The sequence below is a fragment of the Zingiber officinale genome, chromosome 9A (assembly GCF_018446385.1).
Source record: "Zingiber officinale cultivar Zhangliang chromosome 9A, Zo_v1.1, whole genome shotgun sequence".
NCBI lineage: Eukaryota > Viridiplantae > Streptophyta > Magnoliopsida > Zingiberales > Zingiberaceae > Zingiber > Zingiber officinale.
Genome location: NC_056002.1, coordinates 98,396,048 through 98,413,052, shown reverse-complemented (window position 1 = coordinate 98,413,052; position 17,005 = coordinate 98,396,048). Strand labels below are relative to the sequence as shown.

The 17,005-nt window shown below is 36.8% G+C and overlaps 2 protein-coding genes across 3 annotated transcripts; one reads left to right on the top strand and one right to left on the bottom strand.

Moving 5' to 3' along the window:
* Positions 1 to 1,542: 1,542 nt before the first annotated feature.
* LOC122018819 (probable serine/threonine-protein kinase nek3) lies at positions 1,543 to 10,935 on the top strand. 2 transcript variants are annotated; one of them, XM_042576242.1, is made up of 8 exons: positions 1,543 to 1,888; positions 2,283 to 2,617; positions 2,743 to 2,848; positions 3,129 to 3,249; positions 3,331 to 3,580; positions 3,710 to 4,056; positions 7,179 to 9,177; positions 10,153 to 10,935. In XM_042576242.1, exons 2-8 carry the CDS (start codon positions 2,416 to 2,418, stop codon positions 10,554 to 10,556), a joined length of 3,429 nt encoding a protein of 1,142 aa, XP_042432176.1. In that variant the 5' UTR covers positions 1,543 to 1,888; positions 2,283 to 2,415; the 3' UTR covers positions 10,557 to 10,935. The 2 variants fall into 2 exon arrangements, with proteins under 2 accessions (XP_042432176.1, XP_042432175.1); XM_042576241.1 differs by having other exon boundaries at positions 3,331 to 4,056.
* A 493-nt stretch (positions 10,936 to 11,428) lies between these two features.
* On the bottom strand, positions 11,429 to 13,966 carry LOC122019367. The gene is made up of 4 exons (XM_042576839.1): positions 13,589 to 13,966; positions 12,890 to 12,955; positions 12,489 to 12,604; positions 11,429 to 11,810 (listed from the first exon to the last, which is right to left on the bottom strand). Exons 2-4 carry the CDS (start codon positions 12,892 to 12,894, stop codon positions 11,647 to 11,649), a joined length of 285 nt encoding a protein of 94 aa, XP_042432773.1. The 5' UTR covers positions 12,895 to 12,955; positions 13,589 to 13,966; the 3' UTR covers positions 11,429 to 11,646.
* Positions 13,967 to 17,005: the final 3,039 nt, after the last annotated feature.

Below are 17,005 nucleotides of genomic sequence, written 5' to 3'. Positions count from 1 at the left end.
GATTTATAATTGTAGGGAGAGGTTTATAAATGTTATGAATTTTTTTACTTTTGTTCTGGTGGTGATATGGTATAGTAAGGTGACGTTTGGTTTTCTCCTAAGAATCGGAATGATAATGAGTATTATAGTATTATGAAATGAGAATGGGTATGAGTTTGGGTATCATTCCTAAAAATAATGTTTGGTTAGTTAAATATTTTCAATCGGAATGAATTTAAATTTTCTTTTTTATCCTTAGAGGAAAATAAGAGAAAAAATTAAATGAAATGTAAAGTTTAATGTGAGAGAAATATATGATGAGAGAGAATGATGAGAGAGAAAGTATGATAGGAAAAAATGAAGAGAGGGAAAGTGTGATGAGAGAAAATGAGGAGAGAGAGCGTGATAAGAGAGATTAAGATGAGAAAAAGTATGATGAGAGAGAAAGTGTGTTGAGAGAGAAAGAGTGATGGCAAAAAATAAAGAGAGAGAAAGTGTGATGAGAGAAAATGAGAGATTGAGGAGAGAAAGTATGATGAGAAAATGTGATGAGAGAGAAAGTGTGATGGGAAAAATGAAAAGAGGAAAAGTGTGATGAGAGAAAATGAGGAGAGAGAGTGTGATGGAAGAGAATGAAGAGAGAGAAAGTGTGATGAGAGCAAATATGGAGAGAGAGTATGGTAAGAGAGATTGAAGAGAGAGAAAGTATGATAAGAAAGAAAATATGATGAAAAAATGAGGAGAGAATGAAGAGAAAGAAGATAATGAGAGAAAGAGTGTGATGAGAGAGAATACATAGAGAAAATGATAGAAAATGTGTGATGAGAGAGAATGAGAAGAGAGAGTGTGATGGAAGAGAATGAATAGAGAGAAAGTGTGATAAGATAAAATATAGAGAGAGTATGGCAAGAGAGATTGAGAAGAGAGAAAGGATGATAAGAGAGAAAGTTTGATGAAAAATGAGGAAATGAAGAGAGAGAAAATAATGAGAGAGTGTGTGTGATGAAAGAGAATACAGAGAGAAAATGGTAGAGAATATGTGATGAGAGAAAATAAGGAGAGAGAAAGTACCTTGAGAGAGAAAATATGATGATAGAATGAGGAGAGAGAAAGTGTGATGAGAGAGAACAAGGAGAGAGAGTGAAATGAAATAAAAATTGAACAAATATACTAAGGGTATTTTAGTCCAAAACTTAATTCTTAATTTCATTCCATCAAAACCCAAGGGAGGGGGTGAATTTCATCCATACTCAAATTTTTTTATTTCATTTCAAAATCTTGATTTCATTTCTATTAACCAAATACAAAGTTTGGAAATGAATCCATTCCCTCATTCTCAAACCTCTAAACCAAACAGTACCTACTTATAATAAAGTGAGATTTATAAATTTAGGATTACGGTATTGTTTTGTAAATCTTGCGGTTGACTGTAATTTGTTAAATTCTGAGGGCGATATAAAAATCAGCAAACGATTGGGGTGTAAAAATGAAAGTTTCTCTTATCCAAAATTAGATTTGCCTTTTTTTATATGAAATAAAAAAATTGTTGATGGACTGCAGTGGCACTCTTGTAATTTGAGCGCCATTTATTTAGAGAGAGAGAGAGAAGAGAGAGAGAGAGAGAGCGTGGAACAGTGGGAAAAAGCTGAAAAAGAAAGATCGAAGAAGAAAGACAAACCCTAACGAGATCGGTGCGCTCTCTAGATTCTTTTCCGCTCCTCCAATCCTCCCTGTTCAGTTCAATCTAGTCCAATTCTGAGAAAGTCAGGCGCTGTGCTTCTCCACGGATCCGCCGCTCATTGCGGTTTCTTCGTGCTGAGGCGGCGGCTGAGAAACAGCCTCGTTTGCTCACCTGGTCTCTGGGTGTGTGCAGAAGCCCTAAGCGGGGAGCTGCGCGTTTTCTCGAGAGGTAAGGAATGATAACTCGCCGGATTTTGCGCGTTGGTGTCCTGTCGTTCTCGGTTTATTGTTATTTTTCCCTTTCGCTTTGGCTTGTTCTGTCCTGGCGTTGAAAGATTCTGTGGGAAGCTTGAGTTTCGAGTAGTAGGTCAATTCCGAATAATTTGGAGACGCGTTTGACGACAGAAAAATTCATCTCTACCTTTCTTCTCAACTGTTGTTTTGTTGCTTGCTTACCAAACGAACATGTTTATTATGGGTTTGCACTATGCGTTATACGGTTAACGACGGTTAGAAGAAAGCTGAACATTTTGAGTTTTAGAATTGGTTCTTTGCCTCAAAACATTTTTTTTTTTTTTTTGGAGTTGTTGCCGAACGCTATTAACTGCAAGTTTGGTCCGCAGGCTACTGGAATACTGGATACCAACTCTTTCTGGATGGGAGGTTCTATGCCATTGATTTGTTTTGGCGTCTATTAATGAATATTGATGCGAGGATCTTATTTTGTCATCTACAAGGGGACTAGAAGACTGAAAGATGCCTTCTTCACCATTGTCTAGACGCTCCCCAGCAAGGGAGCTTAAAGTGGAAAGTGCTTGTGCCCAAAGGAGGGGTCACGGTTTAGGGACTGGATATCCTCTCAAGGCCAAGGATGATGATCTACTCCTGTTTAATGAGGTGCAGAACCGTGAAAGAGACAATTCCTTGCTACACTCAGACGATTTTGATGAATCCATATGTATGTCCTTATTTGGCCCTTGATTTTTTGATCTGGATATTTTGTTTTTTTTATCATTCTAGTCTCTTTTTTTTTTAAAAAAAAATTGTACTGATTTATCAACTGCTTCTTTCACACATGATCAGCAAAATTGAGATATTTTTCGAATACCAATCTTGGGATAATGATACCAACTCGAACCGAGAGCAATGATATATTCAATGCAGATGGTGGCAAAAATGACTATGATTGGTATGTCTCTCTTATAAGTGGCATTTCTTATTGGCACATGACAACCCCTTCACATTATGCTGCAAAGAGGTCCTTAAGTGTCTTGAATGTGGAATGGACTATTGCTATGTTTGTCCTGAGTGTGAAATGTGTAATCTGAAGTAATTGCTGGTACTTCAGTGTTAATGAATGTTTGAACTTGTTGCCTTTCATTTTAGTCTAAATCTATCTCCGCGACGAGATGACTGTACTACATTTTCTTGGAAGTTTATCTGTGACTAGTTAATTGCTTCCGATGCAGGCTGTTGACTCCTCCTGAAACTCCTCTTTTTGCTTCACTGGATGATGATGTGTCACAACCTGTGAATGTGCCTAGAGGAAGGACTAGAACTCAATATATCTCAAATTCCAAAACAGCCATTGTATGCTATTCTTTTGTGTCAACATATTTCATTACAGTCTCCTTATTTTACTAGGATTTTTATTTTCTCTTGTTGCTGCAGTCTGAAAAGACTCCAAGGCTAAAGAGAAGCATTGAGAGTCCACATCGATTAAGTTCATCTCCTAGATCTAGCTATAGTGTCTCTCATTCAAGAAGTAGACCTACTTCAGTTACTCACTCAAGCCCACCTCCAGTTCGACAACCTGCAACGCACTCACGAAGCCCTTCTACTCCTCCAACAAGACCTTCACTACCTGCTCGAAGGTCTTTGACTCCAACATCACGGAGGATGAGTACAGGTTCATCCACAGGTAAAAGGTGGACATCTCCTGTAACTGCTAATCGTGGAAATTCTGCCTCACCAAAATTGCGAGGATGGCAAACAGACCTTCCTAGTTTTTCCACAGATGTGCCACATAACCTTCGAACTTCTCTGACAGATCTGCCAGCAACACGTTTGCGTGGTTTGTCTCCAATATCTGGACATAGAAGGAGGTCTACATCAAATTGTGGAAGGCACTCAGTATCACCAACTTCTTCTAAAACTGTAACCTCATCAAACAACAGAGGAGAGCAACTTAGCTCTATTAGCAAGCAATCTGCAGCATCTTCCAATGAAGATGATTCTGAATCACATGCTTTTATTGGAGTTCCCTATAATGCAGCTGCTACAAAAGACAAAGATTTTGCACACACTAGAGCTATGGGATTCTCCAAGAAACCATCAAGATCTCCCTCTTCAAGTTCTGCACCAAAGAGATCCTTTGATTTGGTTATTAGACAAATGGTAAAATGTCATCTGTTTATTAGTTATGACTGCTCTTTTATTTGTATTTATATTCTTGAATGTATGTTAGTTTTTCTTATATTTCTTCCAACAATTTCTTTTTTTGCTTAATTTATGGTTACACTGCCTCTCTGGTAAAATTATCCTGCTTTTGGTACATTTTATATTCTTATTGTCCTGTAAAAATGATCTTGTTGGTGAACCTATCTATAAACCATTGTTTGTTCCTTGAATTGATAAATATAACATTAGAGAAGAAGGGAGATGTCAAAGATAGTAGTAATCCTTGTGTTAGACTAGATATGTTCTTTAATTATTCTCGATTGTCTAGTCTTTATCTTTTAATATTGAAATTCTAGTCAATTCTGTTGATCTGCTAGCTGTGCATTAATTGTCTGCTTTTATGCCTTTCTAGATACAACTTATGTGGTGCACAACAAATTGCATGTCATTAACTCCTCTTCTCTTATTATGGATTGTTCTTTTGGATATAATCTTTTGCACATATCCACTGTCACTATATCTAGAAAAGTTTTTAAATTGTAAAGCTTAGCTGCAGTCGTAAAAGTTGGTAAGCAATAGGGAATCATGTTATATGTATGTTGTTTTATTAGTCTTTGTAATTTGAAGTGTACCTATATCAGTTGGATTCTGAAGATACTTGCTTAATGATACCCAATCTGCACTAACAGTATCTCTATCTCCTCATGTCTGTTGACACAATTTCAGTTTTGGTTGATGAGAAGAACGGCAAGTTCAATAAATTCTGTTTGAAAAACATAAAGAAATTTTAACCCTTGCTTTAATGTACTTCTCTTCCTCACAACCCTGTTAGTGATCTTTTCTTTGTTTCAATTGATAGGGCTGAGATAGAGGGAGTCTCATACTTTGCTGTATGATATCAATCGACATATTATATCTCTATTGTTTGCATGTGTTGACGCAATTTCAGTTTTGGACAACAGGCAAAATGTTGAGTTATGCTATGCTGACTGAAACCTAAATAAATTTAAAACTTAACTTTAATGTACTTTCAAAAGCTAACCAAATTTGGCTAGCATGCAATTATTTTTACACTACTGTACCTCTAGTTAGTTAAACATATCATGGATAAAGAAGTATGATTAAATGCCTGAAAGTAGTTTACATATAATTATGTTATCTGGATTGATTACTCAGTATAAGATACTATGTGAGGTTCAAGCTAAACAATAGGTGGACTTGGAAATATCAAGTTATGGAACATAAGTGTTTATAGCAAAAGTCAAGGGTACATGGTCTCATAAGTTACCATGGTTAAACTTTAAAGCTTTGTTGAACTGGTGGAGCTGATGGTTCATTGGATCTAGGTTGACAAACTCGTGCAAATCCATGGTTCATTAATAGCTAGCTTTCTAGATGTGTCTTTACTCAAACTATTATCATATAGGTGATATGGAGAGAAATGAGTAGACAATTAAAGTAGCTATTGGCTGCCGTAGACAAATAAGATACATCATTTCTCATGCAATTATCATTATTGTTATTTAAAAAAGTAATTGTTATTTGCATTATCGACGATAATAGCCTTGGAGATTGGCCACTACTATAAGCCTTATTTCTAAACCATTTATACTTAATAGAGGATTAGAACATTCATGGTTGCCAAAGCATGTTGATTCTGATAAAGATTGACCGAGTTGAATTTGGTTGAGGCAGATTGATGGAGAAGGCAGGAAAAAAAATAGAGATTTGAACACATGGGCTAATAATAAGGTAGATTTTTCAGGAAGTGGATGAAATCACTTGGACAGGTGATTTGGGCAAAATAATTAGCTGACCTAGATGACTTTATGGCAATCCAACAACACACTTGCATTGAAGAGGATGATAGCAAGTGGAAAATACAAGTGGCAAGTCACAACCTGATGGATCTTGGCAATATAGGTGAGCAATTGTAAGCACAACAACAACAAATGTTGGCAGCATAGGCAAGCTGTGGGTCAAGCAGTCATGTAGGCTAACTATGGTATGCATAAATTTCGAAGCATAAAATTGAATGTGGGATAATATTGATGTAGCCAATTCTAGATACTGACTCATATCTTGTTCTTGCTGCTACATTTATAAACTATAAAATATGCTAAATTGAGTGAAATTAAAGTAAAAAATAAATATATATAAACTAACATTGTCTGATATTATTTAGGATATTCTATTTTTTGCAATTGATTTGTTGATTACATGTCTTTTCTTCAAGGATTGGGAAGGGGTATTTTAAATGCATTTAATTGACTTAATTCAATTCATTCTGTAATAAATTATTTAATATGGTTAACCATTATTGATATCAAATTGAACAAGTGCAATAATAAATTATTGTGATTGTGATACTATATAAAGTTTTTTTTTTTTTTGAAATTTTCTAGTGACACTGATCCAAATACTGAGAACTAATCAAAATTTTTGATCATTTGATTCTGATATTGTACTAATTTTATAACCATACTTACATTGTATTTGTTCCAAATGTGGAAATCATCTTTATAGTTCTGTTTCTTCGACTACATGAGCAAAGTCTATCAAAACAATTTCCACTCAGCTATATATTTTATCTTTGCTTTAAAAAATAATAATAAAGTTCTACTACCTGAGAGCAATTATGTGAATCTTTAATATTTAATAAATGTCACAAAATGAATCAAGATGGTATAAGTCTGGATGAGCATGTTCAAACTGACCAATGTATTTCATATCTAGATAAACTGAATTGGCTTCTTGGGTAAAGAAAGACCTCCAAAGAAAACTGTATTTAATTTAATTTTAACTTGAACAAATTTGAGCATTACTAATGATATATATGCCCTAACATAGAGCTTAGTGGAGAATAAGATTACTATAGTTGGTTTTAAAATAATTCCGGATATTACTAGCCATATATATGCTCTAACATAGAGTTAAGTGGAGGGATAAGATCCATTAGTTAATCCTACATTGTTGAGACTCGTGACTTGTTAGAAATCTTAGCAGGCATTTTACTTATGCATTGTTCATTTCTATGAGTATTTTGCTATTTATGGGACACTCAGGTTGTGCTCATCTTTGAACTCACTGTAGTATTTATTTACACAAACCCTCTGTAGGATCACCATAAAACACCACAAAATATGTTCAGGCCATTGCTATCAAGTGTTCCTGTGACTACATTTCACTCTGGAAAACCAAGCAGCGTGCATCGGCCTATATTCTCTAGGAATTCCTCACGTACAACCAGCAGCAATTCAAGCTCTGAGCTTGGCACTAGTGTAGTTCTGTATATGCAGGATAGTGATAATAATCAAAGTGATCAGGCTGGCGATTTGGATAGGAAGAAGGTTACCGGGTTGCAAGAGGATATATTTGTCTTTGATAAATTATGTGAACTTAATGAAGATACTTGTCATAACACTTCTGTTCCAAAATGTGGAAATAGTATTGAGATTATTGACATGAGTCTATCCAATGAAGTGGAATCCAAGTTGGACAATTTAACGATCAGTGGTGTTTTGGTAGATCCTGTAGCTTCTCAAGGTTCATCATTTGCTGTTGACGTTTCAGGGAATCATGCTTCTGAAAAAATGATTAGATGCTCAAGCTGTGGAAAATATTTCAATGTTTTGGTAGTGGACAAGAATGTTTGTCAAGAATGTTCAGTACCAAATTGTTTGGTAAATTCAAAGGAACCCAGGAATAATGTTCCTACCCATGAAATTGATTCTGTTGAAAATTTAAGTATTTGCTTGAACTGTGGAAAAAGCTTCATAGTCAAGGATATGATTTTGGGTAGGTGTCAAGAATGTGATGCAATTTATGGGTTGAATGTGTTGAAAGGTTCTGGAACCAAGCAAGTTACAACTCAGGATGATCCTGAAGGAAAACTGGGTTATGGGATGCAAAGGGAAACAACATTGTCTATACTGCATGACAGTAGAGATCATTTTATGCCCAACCAGCATGGACAGCTTAGTGAAAAAGTAGAAGCTGATTTCTCTACTGGCTGTGAGCCATGCTTGAGAACTGATGAAGATGTGGATAATCTTTCTAAACATGAAATATTAAATCTGAATGAATTGGATGATCCAGAATCGTGTAGTAAATGTGAATCTCCACCATCACAATCAACTTCTTGTCGAAGTGACAATGCTGGCAACTCTGAGGGCACAGGCATTGTAGCACTCCTAATGAACACGACAAGCAGCAGAAAATGGCCTCTCATGCGAGGCAAGAGTATTTCTGCCACAAACATTCTTTTTCCAGAGCCTTGTTATGGAGGAGCTGATATGAATGCCTTGAAGCACAGCCTTGGGAGGGACAGTTCTTCTGCTTCTTCCTCTATTGATCTGGGGCCATCTGGACAAACATACAGGCACCTTCTGCACCAGTTAAGCTATAGGAGGAATGATATTGACAATGCGAGGTGTGAATGCCTCATCAGTGATTCAGAAAAGTTTACTGTCATTGGTAAGGCAATTTATCCCCAAATTCAAATGGAACAAGTTTCTTCTCTCATTTCCTTTGCTCTTGAAGATGAAGTGGAAAATGAAGTTTCCAGTGCTGAAAAGCCTGACAATCTTGGTGGGAAGCCATATTTAAGTACTACAAAGCATATATCTACGAAGCAAGCTGCTATTGGCACATATGTTTCTTCCCATAGTACCTCATCTTTGGCAATGGGTAGCATATTAATGCAATTGGGTGAAGAAAATAATCAACATGATACTTCTATAGCAAGTAATCCACGTAGAAGCTCTATTTCTTGTGGAAACACCAATGAAGTTTGGTCTTATAACAGAGAAAGGAGCAACGAAGAGGTTGAGAGGCTTGCTAACCAGGGAGCATCTTCAACTGAAGACAGTTATACACTAACTAACATGGTTTGTGGAACTCAAGAAATTTCTGACACTGCAGCAACTAGCTCATCTCTTATAATCTTAGATCAGCAAAGTGAAATGGTAAGTTGCCAGAATGCACAAGTTGATGGTACATCTGCTGCAGTAACAAGTCACATGGAGGGTTTCCAAAAAGATTGCATTTCAAAACCAGTGGAGAAGGACTTATTGTTTTCTGAATTGGGATCTAATTTTGCTCAGGATCCAACCATGGGTATGTCGCAATGCCTATTAATTTATTTTTGGCCCTTAATGATGGTAATCAACTTCAATGGCATGTTCTTTGGCATCAAAACTTATATCCTTTATGCTGGTTTGGTTGCCATTGATATTTTGCTTTCTCAGTCAAGATTTTGTTAATCAGTTCTTGAGCATTCTCTCCATGCTGATGACTGCATCTATATGCGACATTTTGGTGTCAGATTGCATACATTTAGAATAAATATGCAACAATTTGCTAACAGACGTTGATTTGTTAATTGGAGCATTTTTAAAGTTCTTTTTTGCCTACTGTTGCTTATTGTATCTCACTTCTCATGTAAGCTTTGACTTGAAACACATGATAATCACCGTGACAGTAAGTTAACAAACCAGTCCATAGTTGAAATATATAGATACAAATTTGGAACAAGTTTGAACTGAATAATTTCAAGTAAAATGCAGAATCTGACTCTTTTTTCTGATTGATTTGGGTTTTTAATGTCAAAACCAATGGTTTTAATTGTTAGGGAATTATTTGGACCTTTATTCATTTGCATTTCTTCTTAAGAAGAGGATAGTATTCTCATTTTCGGTCAAAACTTTGTGTAATCTAGCTCCATGTTGTATATGCAAATGTTTGTTGATTTCTTGCTTTCATAAACAATTATCTATCCCCTAACTGAGATGCATTTTTCCAGTGAGAGGATCTGATCAACATGGATTAGCTTCTGTACTAAATTTGCTACGTATCTTACTGGCATTAATAAGCATCAGTTTTTTTTAATCAATCTTTTTCTTGAAAAAAGTAGGATGTTTTTGTCCATTAAGTTTCTTTACAGAATACCTCTGACAAGCTCAGAAATTTGGTATCAAGTATTCAGAAACCTCCTGGTTATTATTGAAATCCGTTTAATAATTGCCTGCATTTCCAAGGTTTTCATGATATAAATTTGTTGGATCATCATTCTTTCATTATTGGAACTTGCAGCAGAACCAATGGCTACTGCTGAATCTCCAAAGAAACAAATGCAAAGGTCTTTTACATTGGAAGAAGCCACAGATACTGTTCTCTTCTGCAGTTCGATTGTTCACGATACCGCCTACAAAGCTGCAACAATTGCACTGGATAAGGAATTCCCTGCTAATAAGTTTTCACTTCAGCCAGTTGCATTTCTGGCAAGTAGTGTCCCCCGCATTAAGGATTTCCGAGAAGCATCCATTCGATACACTAAGAGCCCAAGAAAACTTAAACACAGAAAGCCAGAAACAGCTGATAAGTTATCATCTGTTGAAATAACAGAGATAACACCGTGCAATAAGAAAGACTCAGACGCATATGACAATGCAAAACCTCCAAAGCTGGAGTCCAAGTGCAACTGCACGGTGATGTAGGCAATTCGTTGTTTGCAAATTCAACATCACTGATGTGATTCTCTACAGTATAGTTCTAGCACTAAGTTCAATATTCTTTTCTGGAAAGACAGGATTGTATATTTCAGAGGTGCCATGTTTCCTTCCATATCTTGATTTATTCTTCTGATGACACCCAACAAGTCTTGTTTAAAGATAATGTCCTTGGCAACAGATCAGGAGAGGAATGCAAAGTTGGTGACTGCTTCCATTTTTCCTTGCTAGCTGGCTAAGCTGGCGCTATTGTATTTTTTTTCTTGAGGGATGCACTAGTGATTTCATTCCCTTGTAAATTTTGTCATTATTGTCCTTGCCAAGGAATTGTTGTAATGTTGTTGAATAAAGTGTTATGCCTTTTCCACTTTGTAATATCTAACTTTTTAGAAATTTTTAGATCTATTTTATCTTTTTCAGCTGCGGCTAGGATCAGCACCAAAATGCTCCTATCAGGTAACTTTCTACCCAAGAGAGCCACACTCAAGTGTTCCTAGGCTTGCCTTGGACTTCTGATCCTTCCTGTAAGTCTTTAAATTTCTTTCGTTTTTTTTTTTATTTTATTTTTGTGTTTCTATGTGAATATTTTTCTCTCAGCATTTTGTGGTGAAATCATATTTCTTGCCTAGTTTCTTCTCTTATAGGAAACACACCTGGTGCAACAATTCTAGGGAAGCATCAAGTTCTACCTTCATAGAGCCCTCAACTGTGATAATGAAGATCAGAAAGCAAAAATTGGAATCGCACGAGTTCTCGTCTTCCAAGTAAGTTCTCTTGTATGTGACAACAAAGTATAATATGTTTAGGGCACCCTCTAAATAAACTTGCAGTAAAGTTTCAGTGTAAGTTAAAGATTGTACTTTACTCTTAATAATCTTAATTAGACAAATTGAGGACCAGACAAACAATCACCAGATTAACAATATTAACAGACTAATAATCTCAAAGCGCAAACCATTCTTCCAAACTTTAGGCATTGGTTATCACACTAAAAATTAATATATTGCTCTGCAATCCCCAGTGCGGAGTTGCTTCAACCCAACATCTCACTGGCCATCTTGCATGTTGGTTGCACACATTAGATCCTGTGAGCTCCTGCCTTCACCGGTGTTGTCTTTCCTGGCACCATCTCCGCTAGAGATTGTGACAGCATGAGCTCCTTCACCTTTCGGTATTCATCATAGTGAGCTTTGCGGTGCTCCTTGAAGCTTAGTCTTGATCTATCTGTTTCAGAGTCTGATAGGAATCAACAACAATGCACATAGTTCAGATACCTTAATTTAGTTGGATGTCATAATGATATAGAGCATGAAAAGGTTCAATGTCTATTATTTTGTCCTCTCGGGGCGGTGCGATGGTTAAGACATGGGGTGTTGCCACATGAGGTCTTGAGATCGAAACTCGGCGTGACCGAGCATGACCTCCCCCCATGTCTTGGCCATTTGCACTAATGGCTAGTAGCCACCCGTGATTTACCTCCTCCGTGTTGGCCTAGGGACAGGTTGGCGGGAGCACTGGGGGCGAGCGAATCGCCTTTTTGCCACATGAAAAGGTTGCATTATGTAGAAAAAAGAGGAATTTGAGCAACAATCTCCCTCTACTTCTACTTGAAAATGATTGAAAGTTTTAGTTGAATAAAATAACAAGCATGGTTATCTGGTATAGGCAGCAGGAATATTCAGCAATAATGGTGAACCTTCATCTTTTGGCACCATCATTCATCAAATGTCGAAAAAATCAGAAAGCAGTAGAAGATGAGCATGATTTGCACCTGCGAAGCTCTTCTTGGCGATAAACATCCAGCATTACCAATGAATGGCTTTTAAGCATCTGAAAGTTATTTATTCCCTCTTTAACTTGTTAAATAGATATTGGAGTAAAGTGGAAACTATCCGAAAAAATTGAGTTCCCCAGACATACCGTCATCATCGACCATAGGATGGTAAGGCGTTTTAGGTTCAGTGATTTTTTGCCTCACTGGTTTATTGGCTTCAATCTCATACAAGTTTTCCTCGTTCCATCTCACTCGGCTCGTACTAAAGGATAGCCAATATGTGCAAGTGTTAGGGTTAGATTATTGAGGATGAACAAAGGCAAACATTGTCACTTTAACTGACCACAACATTGCCACTTTACAAGTAGAAAAACAAGCAAACGAGTAGAAGCTGAGAATGTTTTGCAGAAACTAAACAAAAGAGTACAAATGCAGAAGCAAATAGATCAAAATAGATGGGTAGCAGATACTTGTAAAACCAGTCAATGCTAAGATGAATGTAACAGTCAAATGGCACCAAAACCCAAGATGGTCCTTGTTCTCTTACCTCATTTTCCAAAACTTCAGATCTTAACCATCCAGTAAATTCTGGGTTGCTCTAGCAGTTGTCTGTCTATACAAAATAAGTTACATTATACAAATGATAACCACAGAAAACAAATTGATACCAACATTTTGCAGCAAATAAACAATCTCCTGTATTAAAGGAAAATGATAGATAGTCAATGGCAGAAATCAACAAACCTATTACACAATGTTTTTAATGTCTTAAGCTAGACGAGAAGTAGAAATTAGCAATAATACATCCAACATCTACATAACCGAATAACAATAACAATCTTCTCAAACAAGAAGAATTCCCCCTCAGAAAATTTATCATGGAAGGGACAGAACAAGTATCATAACTTTCCATCACAAGGATGTTATAACTAGACAGTTATAATGGCAGAGAGTAATACAGGCATTGGAGGCAGGAAATTAGCATAATCTCTTTGCAATAGAACTAAGAACTCCTCTCCAGGCCGTTATAATACATAAAATTACAGAGAAAACCCTAAACCAAAAACTAAAGGTAACCCTAATCTTTGGACAAAAACAAATGTGAAAAAAAAACGGAGGAAAGATTAAAAACAAACAGACAGAACAATAAAATATATATCTAAAACCTCCATTTGGAGGATATGCAAATGGTACACTAGCCATTCAATTGGAGGAATGCAGGAATCGTTGAAAGGAGAATCCACACCTTGAAGAACAACCGAAGATCCGGAAGAAAAAAATTATTCTTTTTCTCTCGCTATTCTACAAGAGCACAGGAACACAAAAAGTGGCTGAAGCATCCAGATGCGATTCCCCCCCTCTTGAGCTACAGATGCATCAAACGAACTTTTCTCTTCCGCAGAAGAATCTGAGTCAAAAGGCGAAAGAAAAAGGCGAAAGAAAAAACAAAAAACAGGGAGAAATTACCGGAGCGAGGACGAGGATCCGATGGAGGATTGTTTGATCTTTGGATGGTAATTTCGTTGCTATTTATGGATTTCGAAAGGCACAAGCAGGGGAAGCTGGCGGAGGAGGACGACTGAAACAAAAAAAACAAGTTTGGTTCGGAATAGGTCAATTTGACCGAACCGGACCCAAACCGATTCTCCGTCTCATTTTATATATCTTACTAGCGATTGTGAGGGCCCCCTTCCATCTATCCCTTTTATAAAAAAAAATAATATTAAATTGATAAAAATAAATATAACATTTAATCGTAGTAAAAAGATTGTCCATAAATTAAATAAGGATACGTGAAATTTATACAATAGTATAATTATAAGAGTGATACTTACTCAATAATACATCGTTGCTGAGTTTCAAACTTTAGATCTTTAATTAACTAATAAAAAGAGGCCTGAGGTTCGAATCTCGGTAAAGTCGAGATAAATGTCTTCCTTATGTGCTAGTCAATATTCTAAAGGCTAATAGCCGCCTGTGATTTACCTCCTCCGTGTTAGCCCTAGGACGGGTTGGTGGGGATGCTAGGAGCGAGCATATTCGTCTTTTTGTCATCTTGCCATCTTGATTAACTAATGAAAAAGAATCTATACACTGCAGCTGTGTCTCAAACTATATATTTATAATTAATTAATAAGAAAAATTCTTAATAATATACCGTAGTCGAGTTTTGAACTAAATCTCTTATTGATGTGTCTGTGAAGTTATTAATAAATCTTAAAATTATTTTGAAAAGAAAAAAGAACATTAACGTAATTTAATTTTAGGCTTCATCAAATTAATTGAAAGTTCGTTAGTAAATGTTTCTTAATAAAATAGTAAGATACTAAGATTATTATTTAGTTAAAAATATGAATCTTTAATAATTAATTTTGGTGAAACTTAAAATTAAATTATGTTAATGTTACTTTTTTCACGCTGAAAATAATTTTAAAGATTATTAGTAATTTTCTATTATATTTTATATAAAAAATATTTACTAACTCTCTTTAGTCCCACATCGTAGGATTGATAACACCGCAAGCAGAGAAATTGGGTCGGTGACGTTAGAAAGTATACCTTGTTAGTACCTCAAGATAATTTTGATATGATTAACCAAGTCAGGTTAGGTCTTGTTTGTTTTTAACCTTGTGTCTAAATGTGTAGGAACTTAGGAGCACAGGGGATCGAGCAAAAGGTGCAACTAGCAAGAAGGACGGCATGGGAGAGAGCCGACTGGCTCGGTGTGTCCGAGTTATGAGGAGCTGCGGAAGAGTAAGCAGGCGGACGAGAAGGAGACACGCGATGTTTTCGCGGGACGAGAAGCAGGAGCGGAAGAATGCTCGAAGGCTGGAAGTTAGTTGGAGCAGAAGACCCGGACCGAGTCGAGCGGAAACGGAGTAGAAGATCGGGATCGAAAAATAAATAAAAGCTGGGTTTTCAGTCCATGGCACCTCGAGTTGGTCCGGACGCCCGGAGCAGAAAATTATCCAAAACGCGACGTAACACGTTTCGTTGCGATAGGGATACAAGTTTATCCCCTCCAAGGCACCTGAAACCCTTCCAGGCGCCCCGACCAGGGCTATAAATACAGCCCTGGTCCCAGAGGTTCAGAATAACACTTGTAATTGATTCCTATTGAGTTCTTTTCTGTAAACTAGTGCGTTAACTACTATAAAGAGGCTTCTTTGTCTAAAGGAGTGTTTAGTGTGCTTTCAACTTCCTTAGATTAACAACCTCTCCAATTGTAACCAAGTAATTTCTTTGTGCCTCTCTTTTAATATGTTAATTATTTTATGTAAGTGTTGATAATTATTAAGTTACAAAGTTCGAGGAAGGTTGTTTTTCTTTGCAGGACTATTCACCCCCCCCCTCCTCCTCCTATAGCCGGCCGCCAAGGTTCCTAACATACCTTTCTTGACCTTTTGACTAATATTTGTTGGATCAAGATGCACGTGAGAGGGGGTGATGAATCACGTGATTTTGAAAAACTTTTCTTTTATTCTTTTAAAAATAAAGCATGTGCGGCAGAAAAGAAAGAAACAGGAAAGCAAGTAGAAAACACAAGTTTGCGATTGGTTTTACTTGGTTTGGAGCATTCGGCAACTCCTACTCCAAGACGCAAGTCGACGACCTATCAACAGGTAATTCACTAAATACCTTTTCCAGAACTGTTGGAAGAGGGAATTGAGTACAAAGAAAAAGTTAGAACAAGTATAACACGCTACACTTTTCTTTTATACAGAATTTAAGTACAGTATGAAATGTTCATTACCCAACACTTTCAAAAATGATCGGATTGCTCAGTGTTGGATGACTCCTCGATAGTAATAGGCAACAGCGTCGTAGCAGAGCAGCAGCAGGAAGTCGGAGCAGTCGGAATGCCAATTGGGCGTGTAGAAGCTTGTATTAGAGATGATATCAAACCCTTGGGCAAGCACTTCTTTTATAAGGTGTGGAAGGCGCCTTCCATAGCCATGAAGGCGTCTTCCATAGGAAAAACTCTATCCCGAAGTAGTTGCTCTTTATCGCTGACGAAGTCATATTTTATCCATTAGAAGGCGCCTTCTATAGCACCGAAGGCACCTTCCATGAACAGTACTAAAGGCGTCTTTCGTCACATGGAAGGTGTCTCAGGTACTCTACATACGAGGTAATTTTTGCTCCTTTTGTCATGCAAAATGTGTTAATCTAATATAACAAATAATAATATTCAAGACAAAGTTAGCACAATAATAATATGATTAATTTTTAAATTAGACCCTGTCCTCTAAACCAGGATCTAGTCAGAGTCTCAATTTAGGTTTCTGAAATGGACCTAAATTGGACCGACGCCTACCGTTTCCTCAACTGGGACACGTCCTCACTTAGTTACTCTCCTTTAGTAACTTACCTTCACTTACCAAGTATTAGTTACATTCTCGACATCCAATCTTACCCACCAGGTTTTCCTGTCAGAATCATACATCCGGACTTCCTTCCGTCGGGAATCGAACATCCCAACCTCCTGTCAAAATCTCACATCTGAACTTTGCCAATCAGTAATCACACATCCCGACTAGACTTCCTGCCTGGTGTCAGGTCCTCTTAACCCGTTAGGTTAGTCAACCCTGCATTGTTGGTTAATGTATTAGATTATGATAACACCTAACTTAACTCACTTGTTATTCATCAAAACCTAAGT

Bases quoted from the DNA above. Each gene is read 5' to 3' on its own strand.
- LOC122018819 (XM_042576241.1), top strand. From the start codon at position 2,416: ATGCCTTCTTCACCATTGTCTAGACGCTCCCCAGCAAGGGAGCTTAAA. The intron at 3,250-3,330 runs GTATGCTATTCT...TTGTTGCTGCAG, and splicing joins CAAATTCCAAAACAGCCATT to TCTGAAAAGACTCCAAGGCT. The intron at 9,178-10,152 runs GTATGTCGCAAT...TGGAACTTGCAG, and splicing joins TGCTCAGGATCCAACCATGG to CAGAACCAATGGCTACTGCT.
- LOC122019367 (XM_042576839.1), bottom strand. The intron at 11,811-12,488 runs GTATGTCTGGGG...GTTGTTGATTCC, and splicing joins TCCTATGGTCGATGATGACG to TATCAGACTCTGAAACAGAT.